The 15,850-nt window shown below is 44.2% G+C and overlaps 1 protein-coding gene across 1 annotated transcript in view; it reads right to left on the reverse strand.

Annotated features, from left to right (window-relative positions):
- The window catches only part of LOC119415141 (myomegalin), a 47,063-nt gene that overhangs the window by 7,566 nt on the left and 23,647 nt on the right, over window positions 1-15,850 (reverse strand). Inside the window, exons 9-45 of the mRNA XM_037682288.1 lie at window positions 14,558-14,695; window positions 14,344-14,463; window positions 14,164-14,256; window positions 13,854-14,078; window positions 13,614-13,772; window positions 13,431-13,532; window positions 13,035-13,172; window positions 12,751-12,930; window positions 12,459-12,653; window positions 12,188-12,370; window positions 12,007-12,114; window positions 11,871-11,930; window positions 11,686-11,789; window positions 11,458-11,597; window positions 9,571-9,668; window positions 9,319-9,482; window positions 8,949-9,213; window positions 8,582-8,786; window positions 8,385-8,501; window positions 8,045-8,289; window positions 7,755-7,969; window positions 7,527-7,644; window positions 7,304-7,421; window positions 7,135-7,189; window positions 5,651-5,883; window positions 5,474-5,575; window positions 5,249-5,392; window positions 4,882-5,130; window positions 4,657-4,788; window positions 4,465-4,581; window positions 4,185-4,374; window positions 3,977-4,098; window positions 2,822-3,058; window positions 2,611-2,712; window positions 1,135-1,352; window positions 897-1,040; window positions 652-790 (exon numbers count right to left, since the gene is read on the reverse strand). Coding sequence (XP_037538216.1) covers window positions 652-790; window positions 897-1,040; window positions 1,135-1,352; window positions 2,611-2,712; window positions 2,822-3,058; window positions 3,977-4,098; window positions 4,185-4,374; window positions 4,465-4,581; window positions 4,657-4,788; window positions 4,882-5,130; window positions 5,249-5,392; window positions 5,474-5,575; window positions 5,651-5,883; window positions 7,135-7,189; window positions 7,304-7,421; window positions 7,527-7,644; window positions 7,755-7,969; window positions 8,045-8,289; window positions 8,385-8,501; window positions 8,582-8,786; window positions 8,949-9,213; window positions 9,319-9,482; window positions 9,571-9,668; window positions 11,458-11,597; window positions 11,686-11,789; window positions 11,871-11,930; window positions 12,007-12,114; window positions 12,188-12,370; window positions 12,459-12,653; window positions 12,751-12,930; window positions 13,035-13,172; window positions 13,431-13,532; window positions 13,614-13,772; window positions 13,854-14,078; window positions 14,164-14,256; window positions 14,344-14,463; window positions 14,558-14,695 — 5,674 coding nt within the window. The remainder of the gene's footprint in view (window positions 1-651; window positions 791-896; window positions 1,041-1,134; window positions 1,353-2,610; window positions 2,713-2,821; window positions 3,059-3,976; window positions 4,099-4,184; window positions 4,375-4,464; window positions 4,582-4,656; window positions 4,789-4,881; window positions 5,131-5,248; window positions 5,393-5,473; window positions 5,576-5,650; window positions 5,884-7,134; window positions 7,190-7,303; window positions 7,422-7,526; window positions 7,645-7,754; window positions 7,970-8,044; window positions 8,290-8,384; window positions 8,502-8,581; window positions 8,787-8,948; window positions 9,214-9,318; window positions 9,483-9,570; window positions 9,669-11,457; window positions 11,598-11,685; window positions 11,790-11,870; window positions 11,931-12,006; window positions 12,115-12,187; window positions 12,371-12,458; window positions 12,654-12,750; window positions 12,931-13,034; window positions 13,173-13,430; window positions 13,533-13,613; window positions 13,773-13,853; window positions 14,079-14,163; window positions 14,257-14,343; window positions 14,464-14,557; window positions 14,696-15,850) is intronic.

Genomic DNA, 15,850 nt, shown 5'->3' on the forward strand with positions numbered 1-15,850 from the left:
ATTACAAATAGTATGTGGTCCCTAGGTAAAACTAATCCCGTGCGAATAGGGCTTAAGTCGCAGTTTCTTTGCATAGATTTGTCAGTCCTGCGACATAAACTGAAGCGACTTGTATACTTTTTTTCCATATTCATAACGCATTTTTGACTGATGCTTTAAATTTCAAAGAACTGCAACAGCAAGTCCTCCCATGCGCGCTCACTTCACTCAGTTGGTGCAGGTGGAGGAACACTGGAAAGTTTGCGGTTCCAGTCGCGATGGATGGATGGTGCTGCGCCGCTCAGACAAAATGAAGCTGTTTTGACCATTAAAGTGCATTTATTAAGGAAAAGTTAAACTGAGACACACCGGCTCCGGCCGCGATGGATGGATGGAAGGCGTTGTGCCGCCTAGGCTAAATGAAGCTATTTTGACCGTTAAATTAGTGCATATTAAATACATAATAAATGCATAATAAATGCATAATAAATGCGACAGGTCAGCTGTGATGCATAATAAATGTGACTTATATGCCAAAGCGACTTATATATGATTTTTTAATCTTCATGATTCTTTTTATGACTGATGCGACTTATACTCAGGAAAATACAGTACGCATTTTTTGATCTTTGGTTTTACTCGCTTCCTCCCAAAATTCACATGATCACTCACGCTGGCTGACTATGAAGTGCTCCATGCTCTCCTTGGTGCGACTGGTGTTCCTCAGTCTTTGAACCGTCCCCCTGAGAACCTCTTCTTGCTCAGATATTCGCAGTTTGAGGGATAAAATCTCCTCCTGCATGCACTGCTCCTAGAAACACACACACAATGAGTATATTTGCTCATTGTTTTGTTTTTTTGGGCCAAAATGTTTGAAACTTTAAATCAGTGAAAACGTATAACGTGGCCTTTCAAACCTTCTTGAGGTTTTGGGTGGGGGGATCAGTGCTTGGAAGAGCTGCTCTCCAGAACATCTTCAGCAGAGCTGCTGCCTCCTCCAAGATCTGTCTCAGAGTTTTGGTGTTGAACTGAAGGCTCTTTACACATCCATAGTCCAGAACCTAAGGGCAGATCTAAATTAGATATATAAATATATATATGTGTGTGTTTTTTTCTGTACAACTATTTCTCACAGCTTGGATTTTGGAAACAGACCAGTTCTTTGCTTTCTGTCTCTTTGCCCTCCAGCAGCGGTGGGCCAAGGTAGGCCTGCAGGGTGGTCTCCATGCGCTGGACAAGACTTCGGCCCTCCAGGACTTGCTGCTGCAGAGCGCTGAAGTCGTCTACATGGCCGATGGCGTGGCGACCGTTACGGTTTGCAAACGATCCGTCTGGTGCCTCCCCCTCCAGTTCAGAGTGTGGGTCGAGAGGGTCTGTGTGAGATAAACCAGAACGATTACAAATTTGGGAAAGACTGTGACGTAAAGATTTATTGATATTTTTTCACATGATACAGAATTAGTCAAGTTTAGAATTTATGCAATGCACGCAGATTAAAAAAATAAGTAAAGGAAAACCCATATGGCATAACAGGATGTAGATTAAAATGTAAATAAAAGCAAAATGCTATGATTTGCAAATTTATAAACCCACATTTTAATCACAGTGGGACATAGTAAACATATCAAATGTTCAAACTGAGAAATAGTAGTGTTTTAAACAAAATTTGAATTTTATGGCAACAAGGTATCTAAAAAAGTTGGGACGACTGTTTAACAACAGACTGAGGAGAATGTTGTCCTGTTCCTGGCTCGTGTAGGGTTCAGGTTGTTCAGCGGTGTCATGCATTGTTTTCTACATTTTTTACTTGATCATGTTATAAAACTTTACTGCATTATTGGTGCATTTCTAGATGTGGAAGCTGCTCAAGCCACAAGCACTAATGCACCCCCATACCATCAGAGAGGCAGGCTTTTGAATTGTGTGTAAATCATTTTTGAAAATGATTCATAGAATTGTTTCTGAGCCCATGCAGAGATGTCCAGAGCAGAATTGTTTTTAATGCAGAGCTGCCTGAGGGCCCAAAGTTCACAAACATCTACTTTTGACGTTGTCCTTTGAGCTCAGAGATTGATCCAAATTCTTGAAATCTTTTATTAATATTATGAAATTCAGAAGATGGGATATTCAAAGTCTTACCGATTTTTTCGTGAAGAAATTGTTCCATTATGTTTAGACATCGTTGTTCTCAAACTGGTAAACCAGAGAGATTCAGCCTTTCTAAAATGCTCTTGTTATGTCCAGTCCTCTTACTGATCTGTTACCAATTAACAATAACAAATAAACTGTTTATTACTAATACCACTTACTTTTAAAACTTTTTGTTGCCGCTGTGTCAACTTCTTTGAGACGTGTTGCTGCCATTAAATACAAAACTACCTCAATTTGTCATAAACATTGTACCATTCATAATCATTTGTTATGTTTACTGTGAACCACTGTGAATAAAATATGCATTTATGAGATTTGCAAACCATTGAATTCAGTTAGTTGAATATGTTTTACACAACGTCACAGCTGTTTTGGAATTAGGGTTGCAGTATTATGGCAAAGCAGTTCAGTTTATTTATAATAAACTGAAAATATCAAGTCAAATGTAAGTGCTGCACTATAGCTGCAGTTAATCCACACCATTTGCAGTGCTATGGCTGTCATCCAGGTCTGAGTAGTGGGGGCCAGGAGATCCGCAGTTAAACAGACCAATGTCCCTGACTGGTGGAGACGGAGCAGGGTCTGCGGAGCACACACACACACACATCACACACACAAACCAGCAGCACGCAGAGCCTCTCAAACATGTTGTGCGGTGCGTTGGGGTTATGTTTAGAAAGCTCTGTCGAACCGTGCAGCAGCTGCCGTCTGTAGAAGTTTTCTCTCTGAGGACTGGCGGTGAGGGCGGACAGAGACGGAGTCCGTGGAGACCCAACGCCCAGCTTCTGTTCCAGCTGCTTGTGGAGCTCCAGCTGTTTGAGGGCGCTGTTTTCCTGTACGCTGCTTTGCAGCTGCGCTCGCAGACTCCTCACCTCCCCCAGCAGCTCCCCCAGCTCCACCGGAAGACCCGCCACCTCACACAGGTACCCTGGAGAGGACATACAGTCATTTCTATGTCCTCTTGTCCACTTTTTCTGGGATGATTTATTTAGTCATATTTGTTGGAAAGTGCCTAGAAAACGTTTCATAACTAATAAGATTTGAGAAGTGTCCCTAAAGATTCTGCATAAATGCTGTCCTGTCAGTATAATCTCCAAGTATCGTCCAAAGACCCAATGTGTTCTCTCTGCCACAGCTCTGAGGAGACCATCACTCTCTTTTCTGGGTCTGTCCTTATACTCAGTTGTTCTGGAAAAATATCTTCTTGTTTGTGAACAGAAAGTTAGAAATGGACCTACCGTCTAACGCTAAAACTATACTTTTCGTTTTCTTCAGTTTGAATATTCCAGAAAGAAAGTTTTTGCTGTAAACTTAATAGTAATATTAGTCAAATTTCATGAGCACAGCTGTAAATTTTCCATGCTAAAATCCAGATTTACATGTTTTTTAACTTGTATTTTTTCTTATTTGCCCACTTTAAATTACTGTACCAATGCAAAATACAAATACACTCTGTAATGAATTTCTACTGTATATATATGGACATACCATATTTTCACTTTTATTTGCGTGTATTTCTATACTCTCATGCCTGCCTTAACCTCCTAGGACCTGGCATCCACATATGCTAGAGTCCAGGTCCTATGAGGTTAAGCCTCGACCCATGTTTGTTGCTGCAATTTTTTGTTGTACTTATTTTGTATAAATAAACATTGAGGAAAAAAAGCGTCCTTTGTCTAAAAAACTTTTTTTTTTGGTCTCATTTTAGCAAAAAAAAATAAAAAATTTAAACCTCAAGGGCTAAAAATGCAAATCGTTCTACTATTCTCCAATCAGCCACTAGATGAAGCCAATGCAACAAAATTATGGGAAACTAATAACTAAACCTTTCAGATAATATACTGACCTTTGTTAGCCTTGGTGCTCGAACACACTCGGTCATAAACGTGCAGTTCACTCTGCAGGGAGTGGATCAGCTCCCTGCTCTCGCTCAGCTGCTGCTGCAGCAGAGACACCTCATGCTGCAGCCTGGCCAAACACAAACCATCACAACTGTCTGAAGCAAAAGGAAAAACCTGACGGAGAAGGTTCTTTTTTTTTTTAAACCCACCAACCTGTTCGTTTTGTCCTGGCTGGCCTGTCGCTCCTGCCTGAGCGTGTGAATCTGCTGTCCCTGCTCCTGAGTGTGCGCCTGAAGGCGTCGCAGCTCCTCCTTCCACTGCTCAGCCTCCAGCTCTGCCTGCTTCAGACGGGTGTGTGCAGTAAACACCGCCTCTCGCAACTGCACCGCCTCCTCGTTTGTGTCTGAAAGAAGAGACACCGGATGGGGTTAACATGATGCCACAAAATCAAACAATTTTCTGTTCAGTGTCTGTCAGCAGTGCGATGAATGACCTGTGTTGGCCTGCAGGCGGGACTGTAGAGCGAGGTTTTCCTCCTTCAGGACTCTGACTTCATTAGACAGTTGAGTGACTGTGTCCAGGCCCTGAATATAGATGTTTGTTGGCGCTCCTGAACAAAAAGGGACGATTATTTCATTATGGTGTAAAATACTGGTTATAACTTAGATGTGTGAGAATAGACCACCTCCTTCGTGTCCAGAAGAAGTCAGCTTCTCCTCCAGCTGCTGTCGGAGCCTCTCATTTGTTCTGATGGACTCCTCCAGGCGCTGACGGAGACACCTCACTTCCTGCAGGTGCTCCTCTATCAAACTCATCCCTTGAGGTATATACATTTGTTACATTGCTGGTTCAAGTTTTTAAATACTAGATGAAGCTTATGTTAAACATCTTCAAAATTAATTGGTCACACCTGCTTGGCTGCTTCCTGTTTGGTGGCCGGCATACCCTTCAACTGGCTGAACAAAGTTCTCCATGTCCCATAAAGGCCTTCCTGACATTAGACCTGAGTCGGCGCGAAGAGAGTGGCCCTCAGAGATGCCACCAAGCTGGTACTGTTGAAAGGCATGTTGTGATCGCTGGTTGAAGGTGGAGAAATCGTGCTGGTTATGAGCACCAGGTGAAAGACTGAACAGAGTCTGGTCATGGGGAAGTGGAAAGCCTGAAATCGCACAACGGAAAGAAAGGCTGAGCGAAATATTCCCAGGACAATCAAAGAGTCAGAAAAACACACAAGCCAAACGTTTTCGCCATGCCACACACTGTTTGCGGCCCCTCACCCCTGGTCTGCATCTGTTTGTACAGCGTGTCCAGCTCTGGGCGAACAGCGATCACAGACAGGGCCCTGGGCCGGGGGTCATAACCCCAGATGTCAGGGCCAGGCGAGGGGACAGAAAGGGAGGAAACAGGAGCACTGAACGGTGCTGGTGGAGAATAATGGGAAATTAAACGTACAGGAACAAAACGTGTGAAAAAGTGTTTGTTTAGCCCTCTGAGTGCCATACCTCCAGCTGTCTGAGGGTTCAGACCCAGAGTGGCTGAGCAAAGCATGTTGGGACAGCTGCTGGGAGACTTGAGGAGACCATGAGAATGGAGAAATGGAGGGACTACAAGAGGGGTATGAAAAGTGAAGGAATAGAAAAATAGATCTAAAACAAAAGAAAAATGAAGCTCAACTGTACCATCTGATATGTGTCCTTGCTGCTGCTCCTCCTGAAACTCTCTGGTGTCCAAGTCTGATCCCAGCTCCAGGTCTTCATGGGTTTGGTACTCATCAGACACCAAGGAGGTCCTGTCTGAATGGTCAGTGGTCTCAGAGAGGGCGTGGCAGCTGGACGGGGTCTCTGGATGCTGATGCAGTTTGGTGTGAAGCGACTCAATGAGTTTATCTTTCTTCTGCAGTTCCTTGCTCAGCCTGCACGAGCACACAGGACGAGAATCAGACACATTTTCTGAGAAAGCCTAAAAAATAAAGAGCACCTAAATCAGGGGTGCCCACACTTTTTCATCATGCAAGCTCCTTTTAAAACGATCAAGTCAAAGTGATCTACCTAGTATACTTGCATGAGAACAACCTCTGGAAACGTTAGTGTTTTTTCAATGTTTTCAATGTTTATTGGGGCTAAACTGAAAATGAGCGAGTTTACATGAAAACGCTGTAGTTTCCATGTCAATTGGGTTGCCAGATAAGAAATTATAAACTATAGTACTTTGGCTTTAAAATTATAGTATATTGACCTAAACTGGCATATAAGCTGAGTACAGATATTCTAAGATGAGGTGTGTGTTGTGTTTGTTGAACATGTGCACAGAAAAGGAGTGGGTAAATAAGACATTTTAACTTTACCTGGCAACCAGTTTTAGAGTTGCCTAGTGGGACACCTGCAGGTTGTTTATTGAACTACAGCTCTTCAAATAACCTGTGAGCATGGATGAACACCATCCTGGCACTTAAGCGACCATGTGGAACCCAGATCACTGGGTATCACGTGACAGGAAACTAATGACTCAACCAGTCAGAGCCATAGATATATCTATGGTCAGAGCTCTGCAAAGTAAAGAGCTAAAGCTAAGACTGTCAGAGCACTGAGTGACACCTCTGTCTTTTCCAAATGATGATGTAAAGTTTGAAATTGTGAAGCAATAAAGCATATTTACTTATAAAACATAATTTTCAGAGCGTGCTTTGTGGTTGAATCAGACACAAAAAGGTGTATGTTCACCGTATATTGCCTAATAAGATTTTTGCCACACAATATTAAAGGCCTAGCTTTCCTTAAATGAATGCATATTGCCTGATGCCTTTCATGCAAGAGTTTTTTAACTAATGTTGATAAATTAAGAAGTTGTAGTCGTTTTTGGTTAAACCTCAAAAATACTTATTTATGCAAACTTATGCTCAGAGCATGTGTTGTGAGTTATTCTCAGCTCCCATGTCAAATCTTAGTTCAGTATCTGTAAAACTGACCAAGCTATAGCCATTTTTATGTTAGCTGCAGCCAGCTCGAGTTGTGTTGTTTCCAAAAGTTCATCTAATGAATATTTTTGCAAGTTTAATTGAAATTCGTTTTGTGTCTTATAAGATATTTTCTAACAGATAAGACACTCAAAAACATTATTGTCTGCCTTTGCCTTTCGGCGGTGGGCAATAATCAAGTTGACGAACCTTAAGGCAAGTAGCTCATGACCCGTCTTATCATCATGGCTCTCTGCATGCTCCCCTGTAGCAATAAAACAAAAAATTATATACAAAACAGGTGGATTAATGCTGCTTTAGTAAAAGGAAGACAACAGTGAAGTGGGTTTCTGTGCTGCGATGTGGAGATTGTCCTTACGTCCACTTATCTTGGTGATAACTCTTTGTGCCAGGGCGCTGCTCTGAGCCAGCTGCTCTCTAAAGCTCTGACCCATGTAGTAATCGACATCGTTGGCTCGCAGGAGCTCTTCAAAAGCCTGGAAGGTGGTGAGAGTTTGAACCAGCGTGAGAATACAAGGATCGGGCTCGTGCTGCAGTGACAGAAACATCATCAGTAACTGAGTGAACACAAACTGCAGCACCTTGGTGGTATCTCCCAGGTGTTGTGTCAGGATGTGGCAGACACCCTGCCCCTCTCTCATCCTCTGCCTCAAGTGGGACAGCTCGCGAGCTTGTGCCTGAATCAAAGAGTTGTACTTCCTGCACAGAAAGGAAGTAAATCAGAAAGGAGCAAAACGAACCAAAGCATATAAGGAGGTTTTTATTTATTTATTAACTCTCCTTCCTCCTTCAAATTCGTTTCTTCTCACCCAGGCCAGGTGACACATTTCCCCTCCTCTTCTTGACCTTTGCCCTCCATTCTGTTGGTCTTCAGCTGAGCCTCAAGGGAAGCGACTCGTTCCATAAGCTCTTGCAGCTCCCTACTGGGCCTGGAACCAGAGCGAACTCCCTGGGTGTCAGACATCCAGCCCTCGTCCTCCTCTGCACCGCTAGGGGCTGGGGATTTCTCAAACGCCCAGTTAACCTAAAAAATGAGCATGAAACAAAATGTAGAATACTTCTAGAAGACATTAGATGCCCTAGACTGTGAAGGTACTACCTTCCGAGGGGTGCGCTCTAGGCTGGAGGCGTAGTCGCTCGTGGTAGACAAGGAGCGGACACGGAGTTGCAGTCCTCGGATCACTTTGTGGCAACGGGTCAGCTGTGAGTGCAGATCCTGGACCAGGCGCTGGAGGGACGCCGTCTCATCCTCTGTTTCACAAGCTCCTCTGTTTCCAGAGTACCAGCCAGTGTCAAAGCTCGGATGGTGGGACAGTGATGTGCACATCTCCAAGTCATCAAACTCTGAGAGCAGAAGAAAGGGAGAGACATGCTGAAAAGCTGAAAACTAAATGAGAGCTGTGAGTGTGTTTGACAAACAGGAGATCTGAGTGAATCACCTGGACTGCTGGCGTCTTCTCTCTCCGCTTCGTTCTCACTGCGGCCGCAGGTCTCGTAACCCAGATCCTGGAGGTCCACCTGCACCTGCTTATTAGCCTGTTGGACCGATGTCTCTGCTGCATGGACACAGAGGGAAATCAGAACCTGACTGTGGTTTTATGGACTTTTTAAATCAAATCTTTGCAGACAAACTCACTGAGAAGATCTCTGAGGTCCTTCAGCTGCTCAGCCTGAGCCTGGACCGTGGCTTCAGACACCATCAGTCTCTCCTGCAGCTCTCGGATCTCCTTGCAGCTCAGAGTTAAGTCAGACAGAAGACAAGCAGCCTGCTCATGAAGACCCTTTTTAATGTCCTGACAGAGCGCCCCCACCTCATTGATGCCACTAGATGATTCTACCTTCTGCAGCAACAAACAGGTTCAGAAACAAAAAAAATAAGGACTTCAAAGAAACATTTAATTATTTGAATGTCATAATATGAACCACTGAACTGCATCTACCACCATAATGGAGGGAAAACTCCTGAATATGGTGCCGTACGACATAAAGAGGATTGAAGTTACCGCCTGAGTTTGGTGGGACGTCAGGTCCAGGGAGCACGGCCTCGTGCAGAGCCTCTTCCCCGACTCGTTGCTCTGACTAGGACAAGGGGGACCTCGCTTTCCAGACACCACTTGCGATGCTACCTCTACATCATCTTCCACACCACCCTCCTCCTTTTCTTGATTCAAATTATTCACTGTGCTTTCACTCAGGCCCACCACTCCAGGTGGACTCAGATCTTCCCTCAAAACCTGATTTTCCTTCTGAAGCCTGTGAAGGGCAGACCTAGCAGGAACACACACACATACACAACGTTGCCAAAATGAAATCCACCTTCTCAAACAATCCAGAGGAACTGGAAGTCACACAAAACTTGGAACATTTCTGCACCTCATCTCAGCAAAGGAGTTGAATCCATCCTTTTCCAGCTGGGACTGGATTTCTTCGAGCTCGGCTTCAAGCGTCTCCTTAGATTCTTCAAGGTGTTTTATGTCAGCATTTCGGAGTAACGAGCCCCTTACCAGCTCCTCAGTCACACCTCCAGCTCTTTGAGCCTTCAAGACAAAAACCAAGCGTTATTTTTTTTTGTTCAGTGACCAAATCTTTTGTTTTAAATCAATTGAAGTAGCAAAAGTATTTTACCTGAATTGAGTCTAAACTCCTGTCATCCTCCTCTATGCTGTCCGTGAACTCTTCACTGCTGCCATCTTCATCATCTCCCTCCTCTTCTGAACTGAGCTCTGGAAACACAATAACCGTGTAAGAACAAAACACTCTGTGCGTCTTTAATTATAAATCCTAACCTTTTCCCCCCTTTCTTCTTCCTGTTATTCTTTTACTTCTACCTCAGCCTTTCCTTCTGCTCTGAATCACCACATTGGAAGTCATGGGGCTGATGGGAAACGTTATGTCACGAGTTGCTCACCAGCCAAAAACACTCGAGCAGCTCAGCTGTGGCTGTTTAAGAGAGCTGCTCTTTATTATTATCCTGAACTCTCACACGGGCGTTATGGATCCTGCACGTGAAGAAGTCGTGCTGCTGGTTTATCTTGTATCGTATTTCTTTTGTGTTGCATTGTTTACGGACTGTGTGCAGTGATACAAAGAAAGAGAAGAATGTGAGTGGAAACAGGCTCCGTGGAAAAGTGGCTGGGAGGGATTTTAAAGGGAAAGGGGCTTTATTATTGAAATAAATCTGTTTTTTGTTACCAATGAAGGGAACTTTTATTGGTGTCATGATGCGCTCTGGGGCTGTTTTCACTCTGTGGTGTGTTGTTTGGTGTTACATCAACTTTGTCTCCCCCATGTCATCATACAGCCCTTATTTTTGGTGATTTTGAAAACATCTGGGTGTTACAGCCATGCAAACATGAATCAGACCATGCCACAGTCTCATGCAGGAACATGGAGAAACTAACTTGGACAAATATCACTGACATGGATGATGAGATTTAACGTCTTAGGTTTGATTTGTGACGTTCAAACACGTGTGCAGCGAGTGGTCTTGTGTAAGCTTCCACATATAAACGGGGAGGTTGAGGGCAAAAATGTGTTTTTAGGATTCAAAAAGGAAAAACACAAAGAGGTTTGATTTTGTTTTAAAGGAGCAGGAGTTGGGATTTTAGGTTTGGAACTTTTTTTTTTTTTTTTCCAAATAAATTCCCAGTTGAACAAAATTAATAATAAGACCATAGCAAAAGTGCTCTTGACAAAAGGCAAGCACGTTTATTTTTTACGCATTTAAAACACAAAAGACTTAACAATAATTCCATCTTAGAGGTTAAAAAAAAAAAAAAGGATCAGAGAAAAACTTTCTAGAACTGATACTTGATTTCAAGCAAATCTTTAAAAAAGTTACTGTCACATTAATCTGTAATAAGACGTACCTCTCAGGTTCGACCTAACGAGCTTGTTTCATGAACTTCTGAGAAAGTTGACCCCACAAACAGCTGAATAAAAGCTAAACATTAACCCCAGATACAAATTGAGATACAAGGCTGCATTTTATTTATTTTTAACTTGGGTTTTTGTAAAGTGTGCACATCCTGCAGACAAACGGATGATAAGACGATGGACGGTGAGACGTTTCACTGTAAGGCATGAGCTTGAGTTTCTCCGCAGCACGAGTCTTTACTGTGACCGTAAGGCTGGAAGTGACACCGGTGAGAGATGGTACACAGAAATGGCATATAGAAACTACAACGCAGGCAGTTATCAAAAACAAAAAACATATTCACACAACAATCACAGGTTAATAAATAAAACTCAGAGTTGCACATTTTCATTTCAGACTACTCAACTCTGAGTAGAGCTAACAGGACAGAGCTGCCTCCAAACTGAAAGACAATTCTGCATTAAATTGACTCGCCTCATCATTTCCACCCTTTAAACGTTTCTAAACTCGACTCTCAGTGGTTGAAAGCAGCTCTGTCTCACATTTAGAGCACGAGCATGACTCAGGAGTGCATCAAGGAGCGTTAGTGAGAATGCAGCCTGCAGCCTCGGAGGCTGGACCCTGCCCGTTCCCACCTCCAACGTCAGGCTGCCTTTTAGCTGCCCTTTCCAGTGCCAGGGCCAGGCTACAGGTCCTGCCCAGGACCTCCTCCAACTGTCCGCGCAGTGCCTGAACAGAATCTAGCTCGGTATGGAGAGTCTGGATCTTCTCGGAGCTGCAGCAAAAGGTGAAAAATGTAGAACTCTAATGACTTATATTCACAGATATTAGGACAACACAAGATGTGGGTTCATCCTCCTTACCCGTCACTCTTGTGATGGCGAGTTAATTTTTGGTATAATCTTTTCTCAACCTTCAGGGCCTCATTCAGCTTGTTGTACTCAGACACCAGCTGCTCCAGCACACACTAAAGCACATTCATAATTATTCATTAAGTCAATCCCTCTTAAGCAAGACAAACGTTGTCCAATTGTGAGAAAAATCCTACTTGGTGATCAGCGCTGCCTTTTGCTTCCTCCAAAGAAGAGCGTAGATCAGAAATCTCCTTCTGCAGAAAGAGAAATAGTTGTGAGAAAATCTGTAGCACTTTTTTTAATTTTTTTATTTGTGGGGTGCATCATCACCTGAGCCTCCATCTCCTTTTTAAGCACCAGCTGCATGTCTTCCTTCAGAGCCTTCATTTCTGCCTCGGCCTCTTTTTGCACCGCCTCTTCCTGCACCTGAATCAGCTCCTGACACAACAAGTACCATCAGCATCACGAGGACAAATCATGAAGAAACAAAGCAGGATATATGAGCAGATACCTTAATAAAGGATTCCTTTTCTTTGAGGAGCCTTCGTAGGTGCTCCATCTCTCCTCCCGTGTCTCTCTCCTTGTCCCTCCTCAGCTCACACAGCTCCTGCTCCGTTTGTGCCAGCTGTCTGCGAAGCTCCTGCTGCTGACCTGTCCGCTCACTAATCACCAAGGAAAGCCTGTAGGAGTAGTCCTAACAGAAAAAGAGCGAAGGCTGTTTGATTAATCTTTTTGTTCGTGTGCTCAGATCTTGACGCTTCCACACCGGTGCCGCTGCTTACCTGCAGATACTGGTCTTTGGAGCCGAGTGTGTTGAGTAGATCTTGGACCTGTGCTTGGTGTTCATTAGTTTGGCGGCTGCGGTCTGACAACAGCTCCTGGAAGAGCTTCTCTTTAAGAGCCAGACGAGCTTTAAGCTCTTCCACAACCTCAGTAGGGCCAGCCTTCACCCTGGCACTGAGGGCAGCAGTTAGGTCCTGGACATGCACACAAAACAGCAAACGGTGTCAGAAAACCTGCTGTAATTGGCAAACTAAAACTGGTAACACAGGTTTGTGGTAAAAAAGTGTTTACCTGCATCTCCTGGCTGCATGTCTGCAGAGCAGCCTGCAGCTGGTTAATGATGGCATCTTTCTCTCTCAGAGTGTTTTTCTCTTCCTTCACGCTCTTCTGCTCCAACCACTGAAGGTTCCTGTAGGCTTCCGCCGCCTGCTCCAGCTCCAGTTCTTTACTTCGCACCAGAGCGTCCAGACTCTGGATGTTTTGGGGATCGCAGGAGGAACCAAACAGAATAGTTACACGCTGCAAACAGCTGTAAACCGAACCGCAGCGGCTCAGACTCGTGCTAGGAAACGTACCGTGATGGTTTCCTCGTTGTTGGACAGGACGCAGCGGAGTCTCTCCAGGTCTCGCTCCTTCTCCCTGAGGGCCAGCTGGAGCCTCCTCAGCTGGCCATCGCGTTCCTCCAGACAGCAGAACTTGTCATCAATGGAGCGCTGTAGGCAAAAAGTAAATGTCTGCTGATCAGCGCACGTTTCAACATCCGGTTGTCAGCAGATTGTATTTCAGCCTTATATTTGTCAAAAGCTAATCAAATATAAATTATAAGAATCTACAAACTGACCCAGAGCTACTGTAGGATGTCTAAATTGTTTGAGTTTTACAGGATTGACAATAATGCATTTAATATCAAGAGCATTTGTTTTAATGAGGCTACCATGAACTTCTGCACACCATCACCGTGAGCGCTTTACCTCCAGAGCTCTGTCTCTTTCTTTAATCCGCTCCCTTAGCTTCTCCAGCAGGACATCTCTCGGTTTGGAGCTTTTTGTTGACTCCATCATCTCAGAGTATTCCTATAGATAAGATTTAAAAAGACAACGTCAAAAATCTGTGCAAACGAAAAACGTACGTCTGTGTGAGGTGTGTGTTGTCACCTGCAGCTGAAGCTCCTTGTCCTGCAGGGAGTGTTTGAGCTGTTCGATGATCCTGTCTTTTTCCTCCGCTGCTGCGTACTTCTCTGCCTCGCACTCTTTCAGAGCTGCTTCTTTACTCTGAAGCTCGGAGCGAGTTTTCTGAAGGGCGTTGCGCAGGTCCTACAAACAGCAGCAGGACGAGAGGTTACACACCGCGCCCCGCGTGTTTGATCGGACCACACGTTTAGAACAATCACTAACCTGGTTGTGTTTTTCTGTGACCTCCCTGTGCTGCATCACCTCTTGGAGGTCAGAGTTGAGTCTATCCTTGAATTTCAGCAGGTCGTCTCCTTGCCTTTGGCTCTGTCTGAGGCTCCTCTGGCTGGCCTCCAGCTCCAGGCCGAGGGAGAACAAGGAGCCCTGCACCCTGACCAGCTCGTTCTGCAGCTGGGCCAGCGTTATGGACTCGCTCATCCCTGCTGGAGCCTAGAGAACAAAGGACAGACAGTATGTCTCCACCTTTCTCACTGATGATCAGGGATCCGAACACAAAACATGAACAGGGTCTCACCTGGCTTTGAGCAAGTTGGTTGCGATGGACCAATTCTTGCAGCTTACACAGAGTGTTGTTTTGTCCTTCAATCAGATGGTACAGCTCCTGGGCCTTAGAGCAGAATAAATGATTAAAAAAATCAGCTCATTTGTAAAGCAGGTTCAGATATCTCGCACAGACACGTGTAGCTACACACACCTCGCTGTCTTTAGTACTGATGGACTCTGTGAGGCCCTGAACGGTCCTCTCCTGACTCTGAGCAGCCTGGCGGAGTGAACGCAGCTCACACTCCATCTCATTCAGTTTCTCCTGCAGCTTCTAGGAATAGAGAATAAAGAAAGTTGGATTTTGTAAATTCTCAGATCCACTGTGTAGAAAATATCCAACTGTATTGTTTTTGTTAATGTCTCACCATATTGTTGGCCTCGCTCTCCTGGATCTTAGCCTGCAGGGACTGAACCTGGAGCTGAGCCTTCTGCAGCTCACCGACACACTGGCCGGCCGCGCACTCGTACTGGTTGAGTTGGCTCTGCTGCTCTTCGACAAGTTTCTGCAAAAAAAAAAAATCACAAGATGGAGACAATTAAAACAGCAACAAGTACGCATTTATACACATCTGCAAAGTCATCTGATCGAAATGAACTGACGTGTTAGAACATATTTTACTTTGAAATGCATAAAATCACAAATAACCTCCAATACTACATTTATAATGCCGATATACAAGCTGCATCATTTGTGCTTGTTTGTGTGTTTAGTCAGGAAAAAGCTGCAAGGAAAATGAGTAACTGGTTTGGTTTGTGAGCATCTGCATGCATGAGTGCGCATGACTGAGTGCACCTAAAGAACTCCTCTGGCTATCCCTGCATCCATTCAACCTTTATTTATACAGGTTAGCCATAACCAGGAATATTATTATATGATGGCCCGTGTTACTGTGGAGCAGAAATCAACAAATTCACATGGTTTTATGTGATGCAGCTTTTTTCCAGCTGTCCAAACATATCATTAAATAGTGTCATTGTAGTAGCCAACCAGGGCAGAGATGATACTGTGGTCTGACATCGCGTGGCTCTTTGCCTGAAGGGCAAATGAAAATAGGCCAGTAGTGGGAGACACTTTGTTCTAGTGTCTCCACTTTTCTAACTTACTTCAATCAGCAGTACAGGGTGAGGAAGAGGAAGCACAGCTAACTCACATTCTTACTGGAGTCCAACTGAGAGACAACCGAATCCTCTTCACAAAGATTATTGATTTGAGTGAGATGGATTTGTAGTACCGCATTCAGATGGAGGTACCTTTGTCCACGGATACTGGAGCAGAAAATTCAGTGTAGCACTAATGTGAAGGCTGGCGTCATGCCTCAAGACATGTCTGATATTAACCCACTTAAACAACATTATAGTAAACATGAATATAAAAACAGCTACACTGTGTTCACTATTTGCTGGGGGGGCGGGGGGTTGTAAGTGTACACCGATTTGATAATTAGGACTGCTTACTTACACTTGACTGCACACAAAAGGAATAAACGCACGCACCACAGCTCACATCCTGCCGAGTCAAAGCTATTTCAAGAAGCTGCGGGTTGGATAAGTTAACCGACAGCTGGATTACAAAGCTACTTAGTTTAAAACAGGGATGGGAGTAATTCTTTGAGGAACTGGCATGTTGTCAAACATCAAAGCCTGTTAGGCCAGTTCGC

This window comes from Nematolebias whitei, chromosome 9 (genome assembly GCF_014905685.2).
Source record: "Nematolebias whitei isolate Nwh7 chromosome 9, NemWhi1, whole genome shotgun sequence".
Classification (NCBI taxonomy): Eukaryota; Metazoa; Chordata; class Actinopteri; order Cyprinodontiformes; family Rivulidae; genus Nematolebias; species Nematolebias whitei.